The 21,797-nt window shown below is 38.7% G+C and overlaps 3 protein-coding genes across 4 annotated transcripts in view; 1 reads left to right on the top strand and 2 right to left on the bottom strand.

Annotated features, from left to right (window-relative positions):
- The window catches only part of LOC141172009 (chemerin-like receptor 1), a 203,295-nt gene extending 196,930 nt beyond the window's left edge, over nucleotides 1-6,365 (top strand). Inside the window, exon 2 of the mRNA XM_073655774.1 lies at nucleotides 506-6,365. Within this exon, the coding sequence (XP_073511875.1) occupies nucleotides 529-1,452 (924 nt within the window). The 5' untranslated portion in view covers nucleotides 506-528 and the 3' untranslated portion in view covers nucleotides 1,453-6,365. The remainder of the gene's footprint in view (nucleotides 1-505) is intronic.
- Nucleotides 1-11,774, bottom strand: part of LOC141172007 (probable G-protein coupled receptor 33) — a 38,987-nt gene extending 27,213 nt beyond the window's left edge. Inside the window, exons 1-2 of one of the 2 annotated variants that reach the window (XM_073655773.1) lie at nucleotides 11,644-11,774; nucleotides 7,338-9,282 (exon numbers count right to left, since the gene is read on the bottom strand). In XM_073655773.1, the coding sequence (XP_073511874.1) occupies nucleotides 8,299-9,279 (981 nt within the window). In that variant the 5' untranslated portion in view covers nucleotides 9,280-9,282; nucleotides 11,644-11,774 and the 3' untranslated portion in view covers nucleotides 7,338-8,298. Of the gene's footprint in view, nucleotides 1-7,337; nucleotides 9,283-11,643 lie in introns of those variants that run through there. The other variant, XM_073655772.1, reaches the window with a different exon arrangement.
- A 3,386-nt stretch (nucleotides 11,775-15,160) lies between these two features.
- LOC141173016 (probable G-protein coupled receptor 33) lies at nucleotides 15,161-20,024 on the bottom strand. The gene is made up of 2 exons (XM_073657640.1): nucleotides 19,924-20,024; nucleotides 15,161-18,141 (listed from the first exon to the last, which is right to left on the bottom strand). Exons 1-2 carry the CDS (start codon nucleotides 19,942-19,944, stop codon nucleotides 17,134-17,136), a joined length of 1,029 nt encoding a protein of 342 aa, XP_073513741.1. The 5' UTR covers nucleotides 19,945-20,024; the 3' UTR covers nucleotides 15,161-17,133.
- Nucleotides 20,025-21,797: the final 1,773 nt, after the last annotated feature.

Genomic DNA, 21,797 nt, shown 5'->3' with positions numbered 1-21,797 from the left:
CAGTGACTGCACCAGCAGAATAGTGAGTGCAGCTCTGAAGTATAATACAGGATGTAACTCAGGATCAGAAATGTAATGCATGTACACAGTGACTGCACCAGCAGAATAGTGAGTGCATCCCTGGAGTATAATACAGGATGTAACTCAGGATCAGTACAGGATCAGTAATGTAATGTAAGTACACAGTGACTCCACCAGCAGAATAGTGAGTGCAGCTCTGAAGTATAGTACAGGATGTAACTCAGGATCAATACAGGATCAGTAATGTAATGTATGTACACAGTGACTCCACCAGCAGAATAGTGAGTGCAGCTCTGGAGTATAATACAGGATATAACTCAGGATCAATACAGGATCAGTAATGTAATGTGTGTACACAGTGACTGCACCAGCAGAAGAGTGAGTGCAGCTCTGGAGCATAATACAGGATGTAACTCAGGATCACTAAAGGATAAGAAATAAGTATTGTGATGTTATAACTGAAATGTTCCTTCTGTTTTTCCAGGAGTACCTCCAGAAAACTTTAGGATGAACTTCACCACAGATCCAGAAACTGCAGAACTGCGCCATGCTGTCCAAGTGGTGGTCACTGTGATTTTCAGCTTTATTTTTCTCCTAGGCATGATGGGTAATGGCACTGTGATCTGGATAACAGGCTGTCGCCTTCAACGAACTATTAACACAGTATGGTTTTTCAACCTAGCATTGGCAGATTTCATCTCTACCTTTTTGGTTCTCGTCACTGTCCTTTACCTGCTACTTGACCTTCATTGGCCATTTGGGCCCATTTTATGTAAACTCGTCAACTGCACATTTGGCTTGAGCATATACGCCAGTATCCTCTTACTGAGCGCCATTAGCATTGATCGCTGCGTTCTTGTCCTATTCCCAGTATGGTGCCAAAATTACCGTAACCCCAGGTTGGTTACAGCTGTTTGCTTAGTCATTTGGATTCTTTCCATTGCCTTGGTACCAGGTTCTTACACTCTGTCCGAAATGTCTACAGAAAGCAACCGAAGTTCTTGCAAGAACCTCGATATTTTTGAAGACTGGGAGAGAAGAGAAGCTGCTATTTTCACTGTGTGTATTTTCCTCTACCAGTTCTTAGTCCCATTGAGCATCATCCTGATTTCCTACGCCATTCTCCTTCTTACACTCCGTAAGAAAAAACTGAACAAGAGCAGCAAGCCATTTTTGGTTGTGACCGGGGTGGTCTTTTCCTTCTTTTTATGCTGGCTTCCCTATCATGCCTTAGCCCTCTGCCGAGTGTCCCTTGGTGGGCTACCACTTTTGGTAAGTCTGGTGGCCGTTCCTCTCTCCAAATGTTTAGCCATGTTCAACAGTTGTATCAACCCAATACTTTACGTTTTCATTGGCCGAGAATTCAAAGATGCCGTCAAGAGGTCGCTGACACAAGTATTTAAAACCGTTTTTGAGGAAGTCCCACACTAAAGACGATACAAGTGGTAAAACTCTACGACAACTGGAGAAGATGCTCAACCTTTTGGCATTTTGGATGCTTCTAACCACAAAAAATTGAGCTTCTTGGTAGACAAGAAACCACAGAATTTGGACAATTGACTGGACAGTTCAAAACCAATTTTTGGCTAATGGAAAGTTATTCAGTGAAGAAGCAAATACAGGAGGAATCATCTTCTAATGGTGAATGACCAATAGATTTCATTAAACTGGAGACAAGAGGGCAGTGTTACATTGTGATGGTCAAGGAAATGCATCACAGCAGACTATTTCAACTATCTCTCAAGATGAGAGATTATTCAATGAATGTAAAGTTTTTGATTTTTTTGTGGGGATATGTTGTTTTTACTGCCCTTTCTTTTGTTCTTTGTAAATTCAATGGTCCAGCTTATGTACCGGGAACTTCAGAAACCTTGGACTGTGAGGATATTGTTTTCATGTTGAAATGTCTGCCTTACGAAGCAGAAAAGTGGATTGATTGAATCAAATGGAAAATGTTCTATTTTAACAACCCAAGGAATAGATACAATATTTTGGTGGTTTATAAAAAAAAAAAAGAAACTTGTCATTGTAAAATGTAAAGTTCAGGGAATTTTTATGAACTCTGTGCTGCTAGCTGCTGTTGACTTGTGTTGCAATTTCTGTGACCTCTCTATTTAGTACTTTGAGTGCAAAAGGATGTAATGTTGTTAATGAAAATCTATGGATGGACAAGTTAAAACATGAACATCCACATGGTTAAAGATGCAAATATAAATATTCTCAGAAAAATAACTCAAAATGGGTGTGGCTTATGCAAATGAAGAATTACTTTGGGCATTGTTGACTAGGTGGGTCAAAACATGGTAATTCAAATGTTACCAGTTGACAATTTCCACCATATTTTCTTGCTATTAGTTAATGGACGATTCTACAAAAGCTTAATTATGTCTTAAAGGACATGGACACATTCTGGGGTCATTTTTTATTTTTTTTTAATTGAATGTATGTATTTTGGGATAGAATCCCAAATTTTAGCAATTGGGTTTCTTTATAAAGTTTGCATTACTAAAACCCCTTTGTTGAGCTGTCTATTAATGGCTGCAGAATAATTTACCTGAGAATCCATTAGTAAGCTGGATCTGATAGGGAGTTTGTAAATCTTTTTTTATGAACTCCTCTCAGTTGATGTGTTCTGAACTCTGAACTCTTTTCAGTTGATGTTTTCTGAACTATTTTTAGTTGATGTTTTCTGAACTCTTTTCAGTTGATCTTTTCTGAACTCTTTTCAGTTGATCTTTTCTGAACTCTTTTCAGTTGATGTTTTCTAAACTCTGAACTCTTTTCAGTTGATGTTTTCTGAACTCTTTTCAGTTGATGTTTTCTGAACTATTTTCTGTTGAGGTTTTCTGAACTCTGAACTCTTTTCAGTTGATGTTTTCTGAACTCTTTTCAGTTGATGTTTTCTGAACTCTTTTCAGTTGATGTTTTCTAAACTCTGAGCTCTTTTCAGTTGATGTTTTCTGAACTCTTTTCAGTTGATGTTTTCTGAACTATTTTCTGTTGAGGTTTTCTGAACTCCGAACTCTTTTCAGTTGATCTTTTCTGAACTCCTTTCAGTTGATGTTTTCTGAACTCTTTTCAGTTGATGTTTTCTAAACTCTGAACTCTTTTCAGTTGATGTTTTCTGAACTCTTTTCAGTTGATGTTTTCTGAACTATTTTCTGTTGAGGTTTTCTGAACTCTGAACTCTTTTCAGTTGATGTTTTCTGAACTCTTTTCAGTTGATGTTTTCTGAACTCTTTTCAGTTGATGTTTTCTGAACTCCTCTCAGTTGATGTGTTCTGAACTCTGAACTCTTTTCAGTTGATGTTTTCTGAACTATTTTCTGTTGAGGTTTTCTGAACTCTGAACTCTTTTCAGTTGATGTTTTCTGAACTCTTTTCAGTTGATGTTTTCTGAACTCCTCTCAGTTGATGTGTTCTGAACTCTGAACTCTTTTCAGTTGATGTTTTCTGAACTCTGAACTCTTTTCTGTTGATGTTTCCTGAACTCTGAACTCTTTTCAGTTGATGTTTTCTGAACTCTGAACTCTTTTCAGTTGTTGTTTTCTGAACTCTTTTCAGTTGATGTTTCCTGAACTCTTTTCACTTAATGTTTCCTGAACTCCTTTCAGTTGATGTTTCCTGAACTCCTTTCAGTTGATGTTTCCTGAAATCCTTTCAGTTGATGTTTTCTTAACTCCTTTCAGTTTATTAATGACCACGATTCAAGTCCCGCTCAAGTTTCATGTAGTCTGTGGCTATTAATCAGCTGAGAGGAGCTCAGTGAAAGAGATTCAAACTTCCCCATCAGAACAAACTCACTGAAATAAAAAAAAAGTATGTATGAATGTATGTATAGAGTTCAAGTCCTCTTTTCTCTGAAGAGGCAATTTGCATGTATACATACATATATCCTTTTATATGTCACTTAACAGCCTGCAATAAGCAGATAAGCAATTAGCATTAAAAGCCAAGTGGTGCAAAATTTTTAATGAAATCCAATTGCAAAAAAATGCTTTAGCCCAAAATACTTATCTAAGTAATAGCAAAAATTGGACCATAAAATGTGTCCATATTCTTGAAACCTGTATAGTTCTAAAACTATAAATGCATGTTCACACGTTGCATTTTAACTGCATTTTTGTCAAAGAAAAAACACAGCATTTTACAGTACCCACAAAACTAATGAAATTCGCAAAATCTCTGGCACACGGTGCATTTTTCTTTTTCATGCATATTTCCAGCTGCGGTGTGTTTCCTCAAATCTGCTGCATGTCAATTCTTTCAACGTTTTTGCAGCGTTTCTCTCAATTCAAATAAATGGGGAAAAAACATATGTAAAAATGTGGCAAAAATGCATATATTTGATTCAGCATTTTTCCTGCTAAAATTATGATTCATCGTGCAGAAAATTCTGCTGCAAATACTTTATGTGCACGTAGCCTAAGGGTGCAATCCGACGGCCGTATAATATGGATGACAAACGCTTTACAATGCTCCGATTAGCTGGTGGCTCTCCTGACCCGACAGCATGTATTACTATGCGGCTGTCATCCTCGAGTCAGGAGAGCTGCTGGCTAATCCGAGCATTGCGTTTCGATCGCTGTCCAAATTATACAGCCATCTGACTCTGCCCTAATGCTGATAGTTTGCTATAATTATATCCAATCTATAACTATCTCAGTAGGTTATATGCACGTTGATAGAGATGAGTGAACTCCAACTTAAAAATTCGGGGTTCGTACCAGACAGTCACTGTCTGGTGCTAAACGCCAAACACAGACTTCTCCCGGAAGTCCGTTGCAAAATTCGGAGTTCCGGGAGAAGTGGGTTGCAAAGTTCAAAGTTCCAGGGGAAGAAGTCCGTTGCAAAGTTCAGTGTTCAGGGGGAAAAAGTCCGTTGCAAAGTTCGGAGTTCCGGGAGAAGTGGGTTGCAAAGTTCAAAGTTCCAGGGGAAGAAGTCCGTTGCAAAGTTCAGTGTTCAGGGGGAAAAAGTCCGTTGCAAAGTTTGAAGTTCTGGGGGAAAAAGTCTGTTGCAAAGTTCGAAGTTCCAGGGGAAAAAACGGCTGCAAAGTTCGAAGTTCCGGGGGGAAAAAGCCAATTGCAAAGTATGGAGTTTCGAGGGAAAAAGTCTGTTGCAAAGTTTGGAGTTCCAGGGGAAAAAGTCTGTTGTAAAGTTCAGAGTTCCTAGGGAAGTCCGTTGCAAAGTTTGGAGTTGCAGAGAGAGAGAGAGAGAATTTTCCAGCTCCAAAGTTCAAGTCCCTATACATTTGAATGGAATTTGGGTTCTGGTTCAAGTTAGGGTAAGGTTCTGGTACCCAACCGAACTTTGAACTAAAGTTCGGGTCGGGTACCAGAATCCAATCTTCCACGAGTCCGCTCATCTCTACATATTGAGTATTTGCAGCAGATTTGATTTTTCTGCTGCCAAATCAAATATTTTGGCAGAGAAAACACTGAGTAAAATAAGTGCATTTTTGTCACATTTTCTATGTGTTTTTATTTGTATTTTTTCCCATTTATTTGAATGTGTGAAACATCCTGAAAGCATTGACAAGCTGATTGACAACAGATTTGAAAAAAACACTTTACAAGGAAAATAAAAAGCAACATGTGCATAAGATTTCAGAAATATCATTCACTTTGCTGGTAGAAGCAAAACGCAACGTGTGAACAAGTCGTAAGCTAAATAGTCTGGACTCCAGATTGATACAGTTCAACTGAAGTTAAAAATGACGAGTATCGAAAGTATATCAGAAATTTTAAAAACATTTTTATTAAACCCTTTTTAATGCCTCAGTCCATTCAGAATAATAGGTACTAGGGCCCTTAAAGTACTAATTCCATGGAAATCATAAGAGAAACAGATCTATCGAAAGAAACCTGTTGATGGGTTCCTGTTAAGTGCAGAAGAGTTTTTTACATTACAGAAAAGGAGAAAAATTAAAAACATAGGGAAGATATAAAACAGTGCCTTGAAGAATTCAACATGCTAAACGTTACACCTTACGTTGACAATTTTATTTCTCTATCAATCGTAACCACAAGTAATATTAGCTAATACTTTCTTCCCTTTTATGAAGAACGTGAAAGTCCCAAAAATTCACATACAGTCAAAAGCTACCCACTTCATGGTCTATCACATCCGCACAAATTTAACTTCTAAACTTAAAGTGTTACAAGTTTCTTGGTGCCAAAATGCACCAAACCCCCCCCCCCCCTCCCTCCGTTTTAGATATTTTGTCTTTCGAAGGAAATAATCTTATGTTTTTTGAAGAATATTGTTTTGCTTGGTTGTAATTGTTTGTGACTTTCGGGTATTGATACTGCCAAATATGAATGTACGTTGTTACATCGTGATGTTTTGTGTCTTAAAAATAAATATTTTTGTGATCAGTTACGTTACGTATTATGAAAATTAACGCATTTCAAAGTTTTTAGAAGTTCATATAAATCTAAAGAGGAAGAGACATTTTAATATCCAATGGTCTCCTACCCAGAGTGTCCTCAACAAAGTTGTTCATCCCTTTATGTAGCCATAGACTTCAGTAAAAATGTGTCCGTCTCGAAATGTCACTATGGGGCGTTCACTATACAGGTGTCCTTTCTTATCATGGCTTTTGGTTCTAAATATCATGAGATGAGAAAACCAGCTTAGAAAAAAAACAAAATGTTTGTTTCACTCTATTGGGTGTTTGGAAAAATGCAAAAGTTTTTTTTTTTTGCAAAAAATCTCATCTCGAATATCTTGAGGGAAGAGGAAAAATAGAGAAGGACTAGAGTTGAACAAATCTCCTAAAATTCAGGAAAATTCACTCTCAAGTGAAATTCAATTTGCATTGAATAGATAAGATGCAAATTTAATATGTCGGAAATGGGGTAAAAACACCTCTTCTTACACTCACCTCTCCTTGACCATCCCTTCACTGATCCTCTGATTTCTCTTCTATCTTTTTTTTGGGCCTTCCGTTCAGTGGGTCCGATAGCGTCAAGTGAGACACAAGACATGTCATTAAGGTGCAAGAGCAGAGAGGAAAGCTGACAGCACTCACTATATGGGATGCACATTCAAAAATCCAAGGAACCCACTTGGAAGATGAAACAATAGAAAAGCAAATAAACAGCGTCCAATCCAGAGTGATATGATCCAAAATCTGAAATTTATTCCGCCATAAAGTTACAACATTTCGATCTATGACAGGTCTTTCTCAAGTATTGTCAAGTTACTTGACAAGAACTTGTCATAGGTCGAAACGTTGTAACTTTATGGCAGAATAAATTTCAGATTTTGGATCATATCACCCTGGATTGGACGCTGTTTATTTGCTTTTCTACTATGTCAATGCGTCTCATCACATGTGGTAATGCAAGTCATTGGCGGCGTGGGGCCCAGCAAATGGAATACATGGCCAGTAGGGATGAGTGGACCAGTGAAAGTTTGGGTTCTGGCACCCCGACTAAACTTTGGTCCAAAGTTTGGTTCGAGTACCATAACTGTACCCAAACTTGAACCTGAACCCAAATCCCATTGAAATCAATGTGGACCGGAACTTTAGAGCTGAAAAATTTCTCTCTCGTACACGGACTGCTGAACTGTAAAACGGACTTCCAGGAGAAATCCGTGTTCGGAGTTCAGCACTGGACACCTAGGTACAAACCCTGAACTTTACAGTTCGAGTTTGCTCATCTCTACTGGCCAGAAGTGGATGGAGGCCCAGAATGAAGATAGAAGAAAGAAGATAGAAGAGCAATCGGACGCCTGGCGGAGATGGGAACAGTGATCACAAAAAAAATGTCATTCTTTAAAATCTGAATGTTTTGCATAATTCAAGGCAAATTTAACTTGTTTTGAATTGATTTGTTCATCTTTAAGAAGTACACATTTCTACACACAAATACAGTGTAGTCATTAGGACCAACAAAAATACATACACAACAATATTGCATGCTGGGCATGAATATTTTCACAACATCTGAAGATCACTGACATATGAGGACACAAAAGTGTTTTCAACAATTGACCAGTAATGATCTGGGGAGGTATTGAATCTCTTTGTAGATATTCCAAAGAGTATAGAAAAATGATCCCTTGGGTAATTAGCAAAAAAAACTCTTCGAAGTCAATATCTGACCCTTTAAAGAGCTTCTTTGAAACTGAGTTTTCACTCCCTCATAATGCAAATTTGGGTTCAGGTTGGTAGGCATATAGGTGACAATATAGAGAGTGTTTCTTTTTTACAAAAAGTGAACAGCTAATACTTCCTTTGGTTGGCTGATAGAACATGATAGCATCTGGGCTATTTATATGTAGGATTCATTGAGGTGAATGTTTCATTGACCACTAACTCAATGGCAGCCAGGACTGACTTCTTGAACATGTTTTTAAAACTCTCCACAATAAACAGATAAAGAATGGGAGTAAAACAACTATTGAAGCAGGTCAGACATGTTGACAATACTTGCAATGCTCTCAAGATGCTTTCTTGAAACTTGTCTTTCTCAGCACTCATTCCATACCAAATATGGTAGGGAAGCCAGGAGATAAAGAAAGAGAGAATAGCAAATAAGATTATTCTGTAAGGCCTACTGGACCGTGTGAGATGTTCCTTCTTCATCTTGATGAATATTTTTACATAACAGAAGGTAATCATGAGGAAAGGGATTATGAAGCCCATGAATAAACGTATGCTGAACAAGACCCATTTCACCTTCTTTTCATCCCATTTTCCTGAGAGAGTGTAGTCATTGTGGCAGATGGTAATATTGTCCTCATATCTGACTTGACGGAATACCAAGTATGGAGTTGTAAAACTGAATGCCAAAATCCAACACAATAGGCATGTAATGGAAGCAGAACGGAGGTTCATATACCTCTTGTGTGCATGTGGGTGAAAGACCAAGCAGTAACGATCCACACTTATCACGGTCAGGAGAAAAACGGTCACGTACATGCCAAGGGACAAAAACGAGTTAATGATCTTGCAGAGGAGAAGGCCAAACATCCAATGTGGCGCCATGATAAAATAGACTGCGGCAAACGGAAATACAAAGGTAACCATGAGGTTGGCTAAAATTAGGTGGAAGAACAAGGTGGTGTTGACAGTTCTGCTCATCCTGAACCAGAGCACCCAAAGATACAGAGTGTTCACCACGAGTCCGAATGCAAATGTCAAAAATAAAAGTATGGGTGATGTCAGGTTAAATGATGAGGAGGACATTTTGTGGGTTGTTTCATTATTTGCACTGATGTTAAAGTTGAAGGCTGGTTGAGATGACATCTCCTGTAATAGTCATGGAAAGTTATCAGATCAACATGTTAAGATCACACCACTAATGATATCAGAAGTCGAATGTTGTGTTACCATAACTCAAGATGACTTGAATCATGTAAGGTTAGTTTGCAATAATGGATGCACCACTGGGCTAAATGGTTCCCAGGTAATCAGAAAATAAGTGAAATTTTCCATTATGATTTTCTTTTACAACTTAACGTGGAGATGGAAAGCTCACAACATACACACTAAATGTGTCTATAGGCTTATATCTGCTTGACCCAATTGTCTATATATGGACAGTAATGCCACAATAGCCTCCCAGGGTAAGCTCCAGGGATGAAGCCATGCATATGTAGACAATTACCATAGACTGACAGTCCACATAATGTGACTGTCTATATAAGGACAAAGTTTATCACTGGAGCTTAGGGGCCTCAGAGATGTACAATAACAACCAATGTATGGACTGTTAGGTCAGAGGAACTTCTGGCAAATCACCTGAAGTCCCCAGGAAGATCTCTAAAACAAAATGTTCTGTTTGTGGCTCTGGCTACTTTGATGCACAGGATGTGAAGGTGATCTACAGTACAGGTTGAGGGTAAGGGTTTACGGCAGGACACTGAGGGCATGGAGCAGACATCTGGAAGAAACCAGGTTTGGAAGACATGTTCCACTGTATGGCCCACACTGGGAAACATGTCAGCCCTCCTTTAGAGGTGTATTGAGGGAGTCTTCCTGAAATGTACCCCCAAAGTAGACTACTAAAAGTGTTGTGAACAAAACCTATTATGAATGATGAGGTCTATCACTCATCCAGACTTGTCTTCTACATCTGAATCGTAGCTAGAACATTAGTATTTTCTATCATCTGAGACCACCGGCCCAACAAGGTGATTTGATTCAAGTCCCCTACATTAACATTATATGGGTTTCATAGGAAACTCACATCTCTCTTGATTTTAGTCCTATAAAAAGTACTCAATAAAGGGGGCAGCATGGTGGTTCAGTGGTTAGCACTGTAGCCTTGCAGCACTGAAGGTCAAATTCCACCAAAGACAACATCTGCAAGGAGTTTGTATGTTCTCCATGGATTTCCTCCAGGTTCTCCTGTTTCCTCCCACATTCCAAAGACATACTGATAGGGAATTTAGATTGTGAAACAAAATGAGGACAGTAATGCTGATGTCTGTAAAGCACTGTGGAATTAATGGCGCTATATAAATGAGTAAAAAAACAAAAAATAAATTAAAAGATAGGAGCCAGCTTTCATAACGACCTCTAATGAAGCTCTGGAGTGGGCTGAAAAATTGTTTCCTAGACAGTTATTTTTATGTTAACATCCTATGCAAATTGCCTCTTCAGAGAGGAAGAGGACTTCAACTCTAATGCCACCTATTGGATGCAGCAATCCTAAAAGTCAATATTGACCCTTTACCGAGCCTGCCATATGTCTTAGGATAATAGCCAAATCAGAAACTCAGTTTGCAGACATAGTGTTTTGGGGTATTGCCCCTCATCAGTGCAAAGTATGAGATCTGATTTGACTAGGTGAGAGGCTTTAGACTGGAATCTAAGGGGTAACATGTCTCCCTCTCGAGAAGGAAAAACATTACACCATGGATTCCAGTCTTAAGCCTCTCACCTAGCTAAATCAGATCTCATACTTTGCAATGACGAGGGGCAACAACCCGAAACACCGTGTCTGCCAACTGAGAATCTGGTTGGTCTTTTATTCTAAGTCATCGGGCAAGGCTCGTTAAAGGGACCATTTTGAATTTTAGGATTGCTGCTTCCAATCGATGGCACTAGAGTTCAAGTCTTCATCTTCTCTCAAGAGGCAATTTGCATATTTAATTTCTCAGAGGAGCATGCACTCGGAACATGCAAGTCCTGGCTTGTCACTCTTCACAAGGAGAAACGTTACCCCTTAGATCACTATGTTAACATCAATAATAAATCAAAGGAAACGGAAGTTCACATGGAAGAAACCTAATTTCTCTTATGGCTATCATAGAAAAAGGACTGCCCTTCAATGAGAAAGAAAATGATTTGTAGCTCCCTTTCTAGTAGACTCAAGTCATTGATGTGTTACACACAAGGTATTTCAACTTAATGGTGGCCATGTCATATTGGTTGTCACCATTAATGAACCCTACGATATTCTACTCTTTGATCCCCTCATGTTAACAGTTCATTAGTAGACAGATCTGGTAGTTTCCTTCTTGCTGGGCCTTCCAAAATCTCCTCTAATGTCTCTGTGTATGCAGAAACTAAGTCTCACGAGTAGGAGGAAATCCTTAACAAATGAAAAAATGCCATATTAAGACTGAAGTCCTACAGAATAATATAATAATCTCTACGACCTACCTGGGAATGTTGAGATCCACTTTATCTTCTGTCCTCGGTTTTCAGCGTCAGAGCAATAGATGTTTTTGCTTTTAATTTCTCGCGTAATGCATGGTGTAAAAATACAAAGTATGTAAGTTCAGGAAATGTAAAAAAAAAAAAAGCCACAGGTCATGTTGTAATATAGAAACTAGATTGTTGAATTTGTGGTCAAACATAAAGAAAAGCTAATACTGAGAGGAAAAACAAAAGTACTCTTCGTGAAGATTACCTATATTTTTATGAGATAGCCATTGACTAATAGTGACTCTGAGCCCTATCGGTGGCACAGCGCTCTTCTACCACCACTGTCAGTTCATTCCAGCGGGTGCTCTGGTCAGTCACAAGGACTTGAAGACATGCCTAGCAAATACAGGGGGTCCCCAGGATATTAAAATTGATGGCTTTTGATGGTCTGACTTCCAAGAGCCTACGTGAATCCAGCTTGTTCGTGCAGATTTTTTCAGGAAATTCAATTTGAGGAGAAGTTATTTTCCAAGATTTCAACCACTTCACGGCCGATGACGTATAGATATATAATCGGCAGTGTCCCAGTTTTTGATGCAGGCTCTGGCACTGAGTCCATATCTTTAGCCACACTTGATGGCTGATTTAATCAGCTATCAAGTGCCTCTAATAGCTGCGGGTGGATACAAGATCCACCCGCGGTTGTAAACAAGTTAAATGCCGCTATCAATCACTGACTGCGGCATTTAACACGCGCCGGCCAGAAGGGCGTCACAAGTCCTGCCCATCGGCGTCGGTATCAACGTGATCGCGGATGGATTCTCATGACAACAAAGGCTCTGCAGAAGCCCCCCCCCTGTTCCTGTCATCATGATACTCCTGTGAACGTCGACCCGTGGCCAACATTCATAAGACATCATCATTTTTGCTATACACAACAGTGCTAAAGGCCTGCTATGTATAGCACAGGTGATCGGACGATCACTGCTTCAAGTCTCCTAAGGGGACTAATAAATAAAGTAAAAAAAAAAGTTGTAACAAATATAAAAAAATGTAAAAAAAATAAAAGTTCAAAACACTTCCCTTTTGGCCCATTAAATATAAAACAATTAAGAACAATAACAATACACATATTTGGTATTGCTGAGTTCAAAAATGTCCAATTTATCAAAATATAAAGTAAAATATTCCGATCGGTAAACAGCGTAATGAGAAAAAAATCAAAATGGCAGAATTAGGTTTTTTTGGTTGCCGCAACATTGCAATAAAATCCAATAACAGGTGATCAAAACATTGTATCTAACCCAAAATGGTATCAATAACAATGTCAGTTCAGGGCACAAAAAATAAGCCCTCACCCGGCCCCAGATCCCGAAAAATAAGAATGTTACGGATCTCGGGAAAATGGCGACAAACACAAAAACGTATTTTTCATCCAAATTTCTGATTTTTTTTTCACCAGTTTACTAAAAAATAAACCGCATGTTTGGCATCTCCATACTCATACTGACCTGGAGAATCATAATGGCTGGTCAGTTTTACCATTTAGTGAACATGGTAAATAAAAAAAACAATTGTAGAATTGCACGTTTTTTGCAATTTCACCACACTTGGAATTTTTTTACTATTTTCCAGTGTGGTAAAATCAATGGTGTTATTCACAAGTACAACTCGTCCTCATACGGCCATAGTAACAAAAAAATAAAAAAAAGTTATGGCTCTTCGAAGAAGGGAGGAAATAAACGAAAAATTTAAAATGGCCCCAGGGGGTGAAGGTGTTAATGTCCTTTATCATGCTCTAAAGTCTCTCTCCAGACCCCAAAGTAATATGTATAGAATAAAAAATAAATCCTGATACTCACCTCCTCATTCATCTCTGCGACCCTTCCATTCCTCACCGTCGCCTGTCACCACATCTTCAGATCACCATCACACGTGCTGAAATCTTTGGTTCATGACGCCGTGACCTTTCATGTGCTTGTAGGGAATTTCAGCATGTTCGATGGCGATCTGAAGGTGCTGCAAGGGCAGAGAAGTGAGCGGTAAGAAGAATTTAAGTTGTTTTTTTTTACATTTTGATGTTTTTTTACCGTTCGGAAAAATGGTGTTCAGCATACTCCATTTTGCTGAAATAAATTACAAAAAAATCCAAATTTTGGTAAAGGCGGATTTTTGTAAAATTGGAGAAGAATTAATTTCCACTTGAATGGAAGGGAGGGATGAGCACTAGTCAGTCCCCACTAACTACTAAAGACAGCAAGGGGAGACAAACACAGGGGGAAATAACTTAGCTTGAGCCAACTTCAGAGAGATAACACCAAAGGTCCTCTAAATGCCAGAGAGGTAAGTAAGCAGGGGAACATGTGAATATCACTGGCGCCTTTCTATTGCAAACTGAAAGTATTTAAACACCCAGGCCAGGGTGTTAATCAGCAAAAGGAAGGCAGCCGTTTGGGTCTTAGAGTGAGACAGATCTAAGAAGGTACAGTACAGACCAAAAGTTTGGACACACCTTCTCATTTAAAGATTTTTCTGTATTTTCATGACTTTGAAAATTGTACATTCACACTGAAGGCATCAAAACTATGAATTAACACATGTGGAATTATATACTTAACAAAATAGTGTGAAACAACTGAAAATATGTCTTATATTCTAGGTTCTTCAAAGTAGCCACCTTTTGCTTTGATGACTGCTTTGCACACTCTTGGCATTCTCTTGATGAGAGTCATGAAAATGCAGAAAAATCTTTAAATGAGAAGGTGTGTCCAAACTTTTGGTCTGTACTGTATCTGCAATGCCAAACAAAGAGATCTCTTGCAACCAACTGCCGGGCGACTGTCCGTCACATCTGACACACCCGTGACACTAGGGGGTTGTACAACATTAGAAAACAGGTTTTGTCTAGAATTTACTTCAGTAGAGTTGAGCAGCTATACTGGATGCAACCTGTAGATTACCATTTTTTTCTTTATTTAAATCGGCCATACGGTTTTAGAGATATTGACATTTTTATTTAGTGCAATTTTCAATGGTTTTTGTAAGGGGGTGTGGCTCACAGGCTCCTCTGGGGTGTGTCTTTTGACTGCCCTGCATAATTACCCTGTGAGCCACACCACCTCATAAAGACCATAAAAGGTATCACTGAATAAAAAGATCCATATCTCTGGATCTGTATACCAGATTTTAAAACAACGAAAAGTAGAATATTCATGGGAGAAGCAGGAATTAAAATAAGAGCAAACACTGGCAACTTTTAACCTGGCGAATGGTCCGTTTTAAAAAATCCCAGTTTTCCGCCAATGTCTCACAATGCCAGTAAGCAAAATTTGGAGCGACAATAGGATTCACACCAGCCTTTCAGAGATGTAAAAGAACACATACGAATATTTGGAGCCTGTAACTGTGAAGACACATAGGTCTTCATTGGTGCTGTATACCCAAAACGGTAAAGAATTTTTCATCGAGATTATGTACAAAATTGCTTTATTTTTCTCTATACATGCATTAGAGAAATAAACAAACTAATTGCAAAAGTATACATACCCTTTAAAGTACTGGTATAACTGAATTACCTTCCTATATGAGCTAGGAGGAAAAAAAAATTACCACCGAGAATTAAAGCTCTCTTAATTGAAAGATGTAAAAAAAAAAGATGGACTGTATCTCACAGATTTGGTACCATTTCACTTTAAGACCCAAAAAAAATAAAAAAAACAAACATTCATACTTAAAGCATATACATGTAAGCGCCACAAAGTGAAGCTATGAACCGGAAAAGAAGATGGGTGATGATGTGGAAAGTCATGAATGTGAGTGCTAAATATATATATATATATAAATAAATGTGTGAATCGTGCATCTGCACATAACCCACAAAATAAGATGCCCAAATGATAGCGCCATGCAAGGCACTAAAAAAACACTGCTATATCTGTGATAAACATACTAGCATATGATGCCCGAATAATATTGACATACAGTGATCATAATTTATGAGCTGTTGCATTAGCACAATAAAGTTCTTGCATAATAATTCTGCTCAATGCCTTAATAATACTGCAAAATGGTGCTCATATGACAGATACACCATCAAAGCACTGTCACTGGCTTTGTGGTTGTTTTTAACATATTTAATGGTCGAAGAGGTTATAGTAATTTGAAGGATGATAAGGGGTTTATGGCCATATCCCTCGTGTAGTGGATGGAAAGATGAGAAAAGTACATTGTTTCTTCATCAGTCGATTTAAAGAATGTGAACATTCTTACGATTGGTCATCAATGTCTGATTGGCCGAGATCTGACACCCTACCCACCGATTAGCTGTTATCGGTGGCGGTGGCCTCCGGCCGGAAGTCCTTGCTTGTGGAGCTGGTTGTCTACTTGTAGTGGCCGCCACATTGAACTGCACATCCGTCTCCTATTGATTTGAATATGAGGTGGATGTCTAGTACCTTGCGGTGGCCACTGCAAGTAGACCGCCAGCTCCACAAGTGAGTACTTCTGTCCGAGGGCCACTGCAAGCACTGATAACAGCTGATCGGCGGGAGTGCCGGGTGTCGGACTCACAGCTGATCAGACACTAGTCAAAAATACATGCAATTAAATTTATTTTGATTCTTCTGCCGATCCTTCTGTTCTCCTTCAGATAAGCCGCCACCAGATGAGTCTGTCTGCGGCTATGTCATTGAGAACACAGGCGTGATTGGCTGGCTGAGTGGTCCTATGTATGAGTCGAGAAAGATAGCTGTAGATCGAACAATTGGTCATAGCATCATTCAGCCTAGAGCTATCCATGCTATTTGAGGGAGCTTAAGTTGTAGAACTTATTAGTTGGCTTACTTTGGACTTTGTTCCAGATATGTGCAACACAATTTTGGCTCATTTATTGCGCATACCCTTTTTCTGATAAACCACACCTCTTTTCCATAATGCCACACCTTTTTATCGAAAAAGTCATAGAAAGTATCTGAAACCAATTATAAATATGGTGACAGTCATGAAAGCTTTTTTGGGGCGCAAACTACTACAGAATTATGGTGCATTTAGCTTGATAAGTTCCAATGTTTTAGATTCTTCTCCTTTATGTTTGGTTTGCACTTTCCCTCTCCTTTTCCGGACTTCTTTAAAGAGCTGATAACAGTCCCAAAATAAGTTGCTAAAGCTTTCACTTTACTAGGGTGACCATGGGTATCAGTAGACAGCATAGGGAGAATGGGAAGACAAGGAAACATTTGAATGTTTCAGTTGCTGACATCGGTAGATCAGGTAGATCAGATGTTCTGGCCTAAAAAGTTGGAAAACCAACCACTGGTGATGGCAACTGAGGGTGACCATATATGAAGATTTTCTCAAAGTCTTCCTACTTAAATAAACTTTCTACCATCTTGCAGTCTTCGATCTTAACTTATACTATCGATCATTTTGCTTTGACCCACTTGACTCCTGTACTGATTGTCTCTAGAGTCCTATGTATTTTGGAGAAGCATCTTAATTCTCTTCATCCTACAAGGAGGACTGTTCTTTCTTTTCATCTAGACTCCGGTTGGCTGAGATGAAGGTTTCGCTAAGGACTAACTCAATGAGATCCAGCAGAGACTTCCTGAACATTAGTTTAAAGTTCTCCACAATGAACAGATAAATTACTGGGGTGAAACAACTATTGATACAAGCTAAACAAGTTGCTAAAACATGCAAAGCATTTAGGAGATTCTCCGGGAACCGACCCTTTGCTGCACTCATCCCGTACCATACGTGGTAGGGTGTCCAGGAGATAAAGAACGATACGATGGCAATGCAGATTATCTTGTAGGGTTTGTTAGACCTCACCAGCTTTTCTTTGCTCATCTTGATGATTATTTTGAGATAACACACTGTAATAATGGCAAAAGGAATGATTAAGCCCAAAAATAAACGGACGGTGAACAAAATCCACTTTAATCGTTGACCATTCCACTGTCCAGAAAGGGTATAGTCATTGTAACAGATGGTAATGTTATTCTCATGTTTCACTTGTCGGGATACAAGGTAAGGAGAGGTGAACAAAAGAGCCAAAAGCCATAAAAACAGGCAAATAATAGTAGCCGTGCGTGGGTTTATGTATCTCCTGTACCAGAAGGGGTGAAAAACCAAGCAGTAGCGGTCAACACTGATCACCGTGAGTAGAAAAACAATCAGATACATAACAAATGACACTGATGAGCTGATGATTTTGCACATAATCAATCCAAATATCCAACGTGGCTTCATAATGAGATAAATAATGAAGAAGGGAATGAAAATGGTGAAGACGAGATTGCCCAAAATTAGGTGGAAAAACCAAGTTGTGTTTATACTCCTTCTCATCCTGAAGCCGAGAACCCAAAGATATAAAATGTTCACGACCAATCCAAAGACAAAGGTGAAGAGCAAAAACACCGCCGATGTCAAGTTTAAAGCTGAGAAGGTTTCATGGGTCGGATCATCAATTGTGTTGGAATTAAAACTTGATGAAACATTAGGGGTCATCGAATTCTAAAAGAAAAATGAAACATGGTTGAGTTTACGCTGGCTAGAAACTAATATAAACATCACAGCAAGAAAAGATAAAATCTATAAAAATAGAAGTTGTGTAAAAATGTGGTGATCTTTAGCGTTATTACGCCAGGCTGCATACTTTAAGAAAAGGGGGCAAGGCTTGGTCACGGCAGGAGTGGTGAAGCACAACACAACAAATTCATTAAAAGCGAAAAATTACTGTAGAATATAAGCCAGCCCCTGAATAGAGTGACATTTCTGGCAGTGCCACTCGACAGTTGTATGATGCGCCCAAAACATTAAACATCTCACTTTAGTTCTCTCTTCATTAAGACTAGAATACAAAATTGCAGCCTTAACTCATAGACGCCAAGATCTGTCTAATTTTATTATTACGCTGTGAGACATTTTAAAGGCTAATGGAACTTTTTATTTCAAAAGGTGCAAAAAGATAAAAAGACAAAACAAGAGCATCTTTGATTTTTCTCAAAATTCATCAATGAATACCACAAGGCAAAATTGAAAGTTTTTCACAAATGATGGATCACAGCCTTCGATTTTTCTATACCGACCATTAGTAGAATTCGGAGACATGGCCCCCACCCCAACTATCTGATTAACCAGTTAGTCCTTTTTCTCCTAGCACACCAGAAGGATGCAGGATCCTTCATGAGGAGGACACCAGCTACAAACAAGCTACACCTACATCTAATTAACATCATCATTTATGTTGGAAATTGCCATATTGTGATGATTATATGAGTGGGGTCTCCAAACCCTATAACCTCAACCTTAGCTTTGTCTGAATCATCCCCCATAACCACAGCCCTAGGAGTGGATGTTTAAGACTCCCACACGCACAGTCATTGAAGTGGAATCTGAATGTCCTGAGTCTCTAAACTTAGGTTCCTCATATGCACAATGCTGGCAGTGAATGATTAGGTTCTCTATACCCAATATATGAGGGGGGAGACAAGTCATTCAAAGCCCTAGAGATATTTATGTTACCGATATCCACAGGACTTGCATTTGAGGTTACCTCCTCCATGCCCACAGTCCTAGTTGTGAATACTTAAGTATTCCAATACTAAGTTTTTTGTTTCTAATATGCACATCCCTATGTGTGTATTCTTCATGCTCAAGTTAGCTATGCTCACAGTCCTTGGGATAAGAACTTTATACTAACAGCCCAATGGGTGCGTGCTTAGGTTTCAGATATCCATCTCCTGAGGATGTCTGCTTAAGTCACCCATACCCACAACCCTAAAGGCATCTGCTAGGGTTCTCCATATGATACAGCCTTGGGGAGTCTGCTGCGTTTCCTCATGTATACAGTCTAAGGGGTGTCTACTTAGTCACCCCATACTCTTGGTCTTATGGCTAAATGGTTAATTTAACCAAACCAACAGCCTTAGGGGTATTGGATTAGGTACACATATCCAAATTCCTTGAGTATAGTCTTGGGACATCAATGACTACAACCCAAGGAGTTAAGCCTCCACTCCCTGATATCCACTGTTCTAGGGGTAAATTCATAAATTTCTCGACATAGCGGTATTTGGTTTGGTACTTAGTACCCACAGCCGAGAGGTAACCGCTAAGGTCTTCAATTGCCACAACCTTATAAATATTTCATTAGATGCTGAACTGGCACATAAACTCATAAAATACAATTTTGCAGAAAAGGAAACAATATTTTTCAAAAATGTGCAGAGAAAAGTTCAGCTACATCACTACATCCAATACACAATCTAGTATGAGATATATTGGAAGACTTACCTGCCAGTCCTCCAGAGCCATTGCTGCTCACTGTCTCATTACCATTGTCTGTTCACTTGTAGAAGAAAGGACGAGTCTTATCAACACATACATACCACAAAATCTGAATAGACACAGCCTTAATGTTGAGAGTAAAACAGGAAATAGTTATATTAGTCATATTGGTTTTATTCATCCTATAATGCTCTGTGGTTTCTCCAGAATCTAGAGCAGGATAAATGTAGAGTTCTTACAATGTTTATATACAGTAGTGTGAAAAAATGTTTGCCCCTTCCTGATTTCTTATTCTTTTGCATGTTTGTCACACTTAAATGTTTCAGATCACAAAACAAATTTAAATATTAGAGAAAAATAACACAAGTAAAAACAAAATGCAGTTTTTAAATGAAGGTCTTTATTATTAAGGGAAAAAGAAATCCAAACCTACAGGGCTCTGTGTGAAAAAGTGTTTGCCCCTTCCTTATTTCATATTCTTTTGCATGTTTGTCATATTTTAGTGTTTCAGATCACAAAACAAATTTAAATATTAGCCAAAAATAACACCAGTAAATACAAAATGCAGTTTTTAAATGAAGGTCTTTATTATTAAGGGAAAAAGAAATCCAAACCTACAGGGCCTTTTCGCCTTGGAACTCTGCCATGCATGCCATTTTTGCCCAGTATTTTTCTTATGGTGGAGTCATGGAGTCATGAACACTGACCTTAAAAAAAATTCAGTTTGCTGAATTTGCATGGAAGTGAAATGCAAAAAAATCCATATTTTGGTGAATATGAATTTTTTGCAAAATTTAAGTAGAATTTACTTAAACTTTAATTTATTTGCCCATTGTCTTTTATATCCTTAAGTGATTTTGAAAAGTTTTTAAAGTATTTTGTAATTTTTTTTTGGTCTTCTGATTTGACTGTACCTAATTTGGAGTGGATTCCATCGGGAAAAGTACACACACTTTTTTCTCTCACAACCAGACGTTTTTGAAAACTTGAAGTAGGAAAAAAATGCTTAAAAGACTGAACATAAGAACAGCAGAACAGCAAAGTGGTTTTGCAATAAAAAAATAAAGTTTCAAACATTTTTTTTAGCAATTTTTCAGGTATTTTTTCGAGTGGCCCGGACCAGCTCCAAAAACTTCTCTGTTTATTTAGCCTAAAATCGAAACATTAGCCAAGTAGTATAATGTAATGTTAGTTTGTTTATTTCTTTAAGTAAAGTTTACTTGCAGTCCTATGTAAAACTGTCAATGTCCAATGTAAAAAGTTTACAGCAACGTGAATTGAGTCACAATATAAACCTCTGGTAAAAATGTTGCTTTATTCTCATTTTTAAAGGGTTATTACTAGTGATTATCGTGCACTGAAATGCTCGAGTGCCCGGTACTCGAATGGAGCACGTTGGATGCTCGGACGTGCTCGAATCGAGTTGCGAGCATATGGAAGTGAATGTGAAACTCGAGCATTTCTCCAGAGGACAGTCTTTCTCTCTGTCACCAGAGTTCTAAAGCTCACAAAGAGTCCGGCTGACAGAGGAGTCCCTGCGCTTCCAAAAGGGGAATACACTGCTTCAGGGCGGTGCGAGCACTCGAGCACCAAGCGACACTCGGCACTGCTCGATACTCGATAGAGCACCCCGATGCCCGATCGAGAAGTGCCGAGAATGCTCGCCCATCACTAATTATTATCAAAAAATCAAGTTCTACCATATCCATAACTTGCATATTGGGGGGGGTTCAACTGCTGGGAGAAAGCCAAGCGCCATGTTTGACTAATGCCAGCAGTGACAACAAATGTGGCAGAAGCCAAGCATGCACACCTCAATTCCTTTCAAAATGAAGCTGCAGAACCCCAACCTTGAGGTTCCGGAGTCTTGATCTAGGGAT

The sequence above is a fragment of the Phyllobates terribilis genome, unplaced genomic scaffold, assembly GCF_046119375.1.
Source record: "Phyllobates terribilis strain yellow unplaced genomic scaffold, ASM4611937v1 Scaffold_12__6_contigs__length_324123572, whole genome shotgun sequence".
Lineage (NCBI taxonomy): Eukaryota > Metazoa > Chordata > Amphibia > Anura > Dendrobatidae > Phyllobates > Phyllobates terribilis.
Note: the sequence above shows the minus strand (reverse complement) of the source record. Positions and strands in the feature narration are given on the sequence as shown.

Coding starts and splice junctions, on each gene's coding strand:
- LOC141173016 (XM_073657640.1), bottom strand. CDS start 19,944: ATGGCTCTGGAGGACTGGCAG. Junction 18,142..19,923: donor TGGCTCTGGAGGACTGGCAG/GTAAGTCTTCCA, acceptor TTTTTCTTTTAG/AATTCGATGACCCCTAATGT.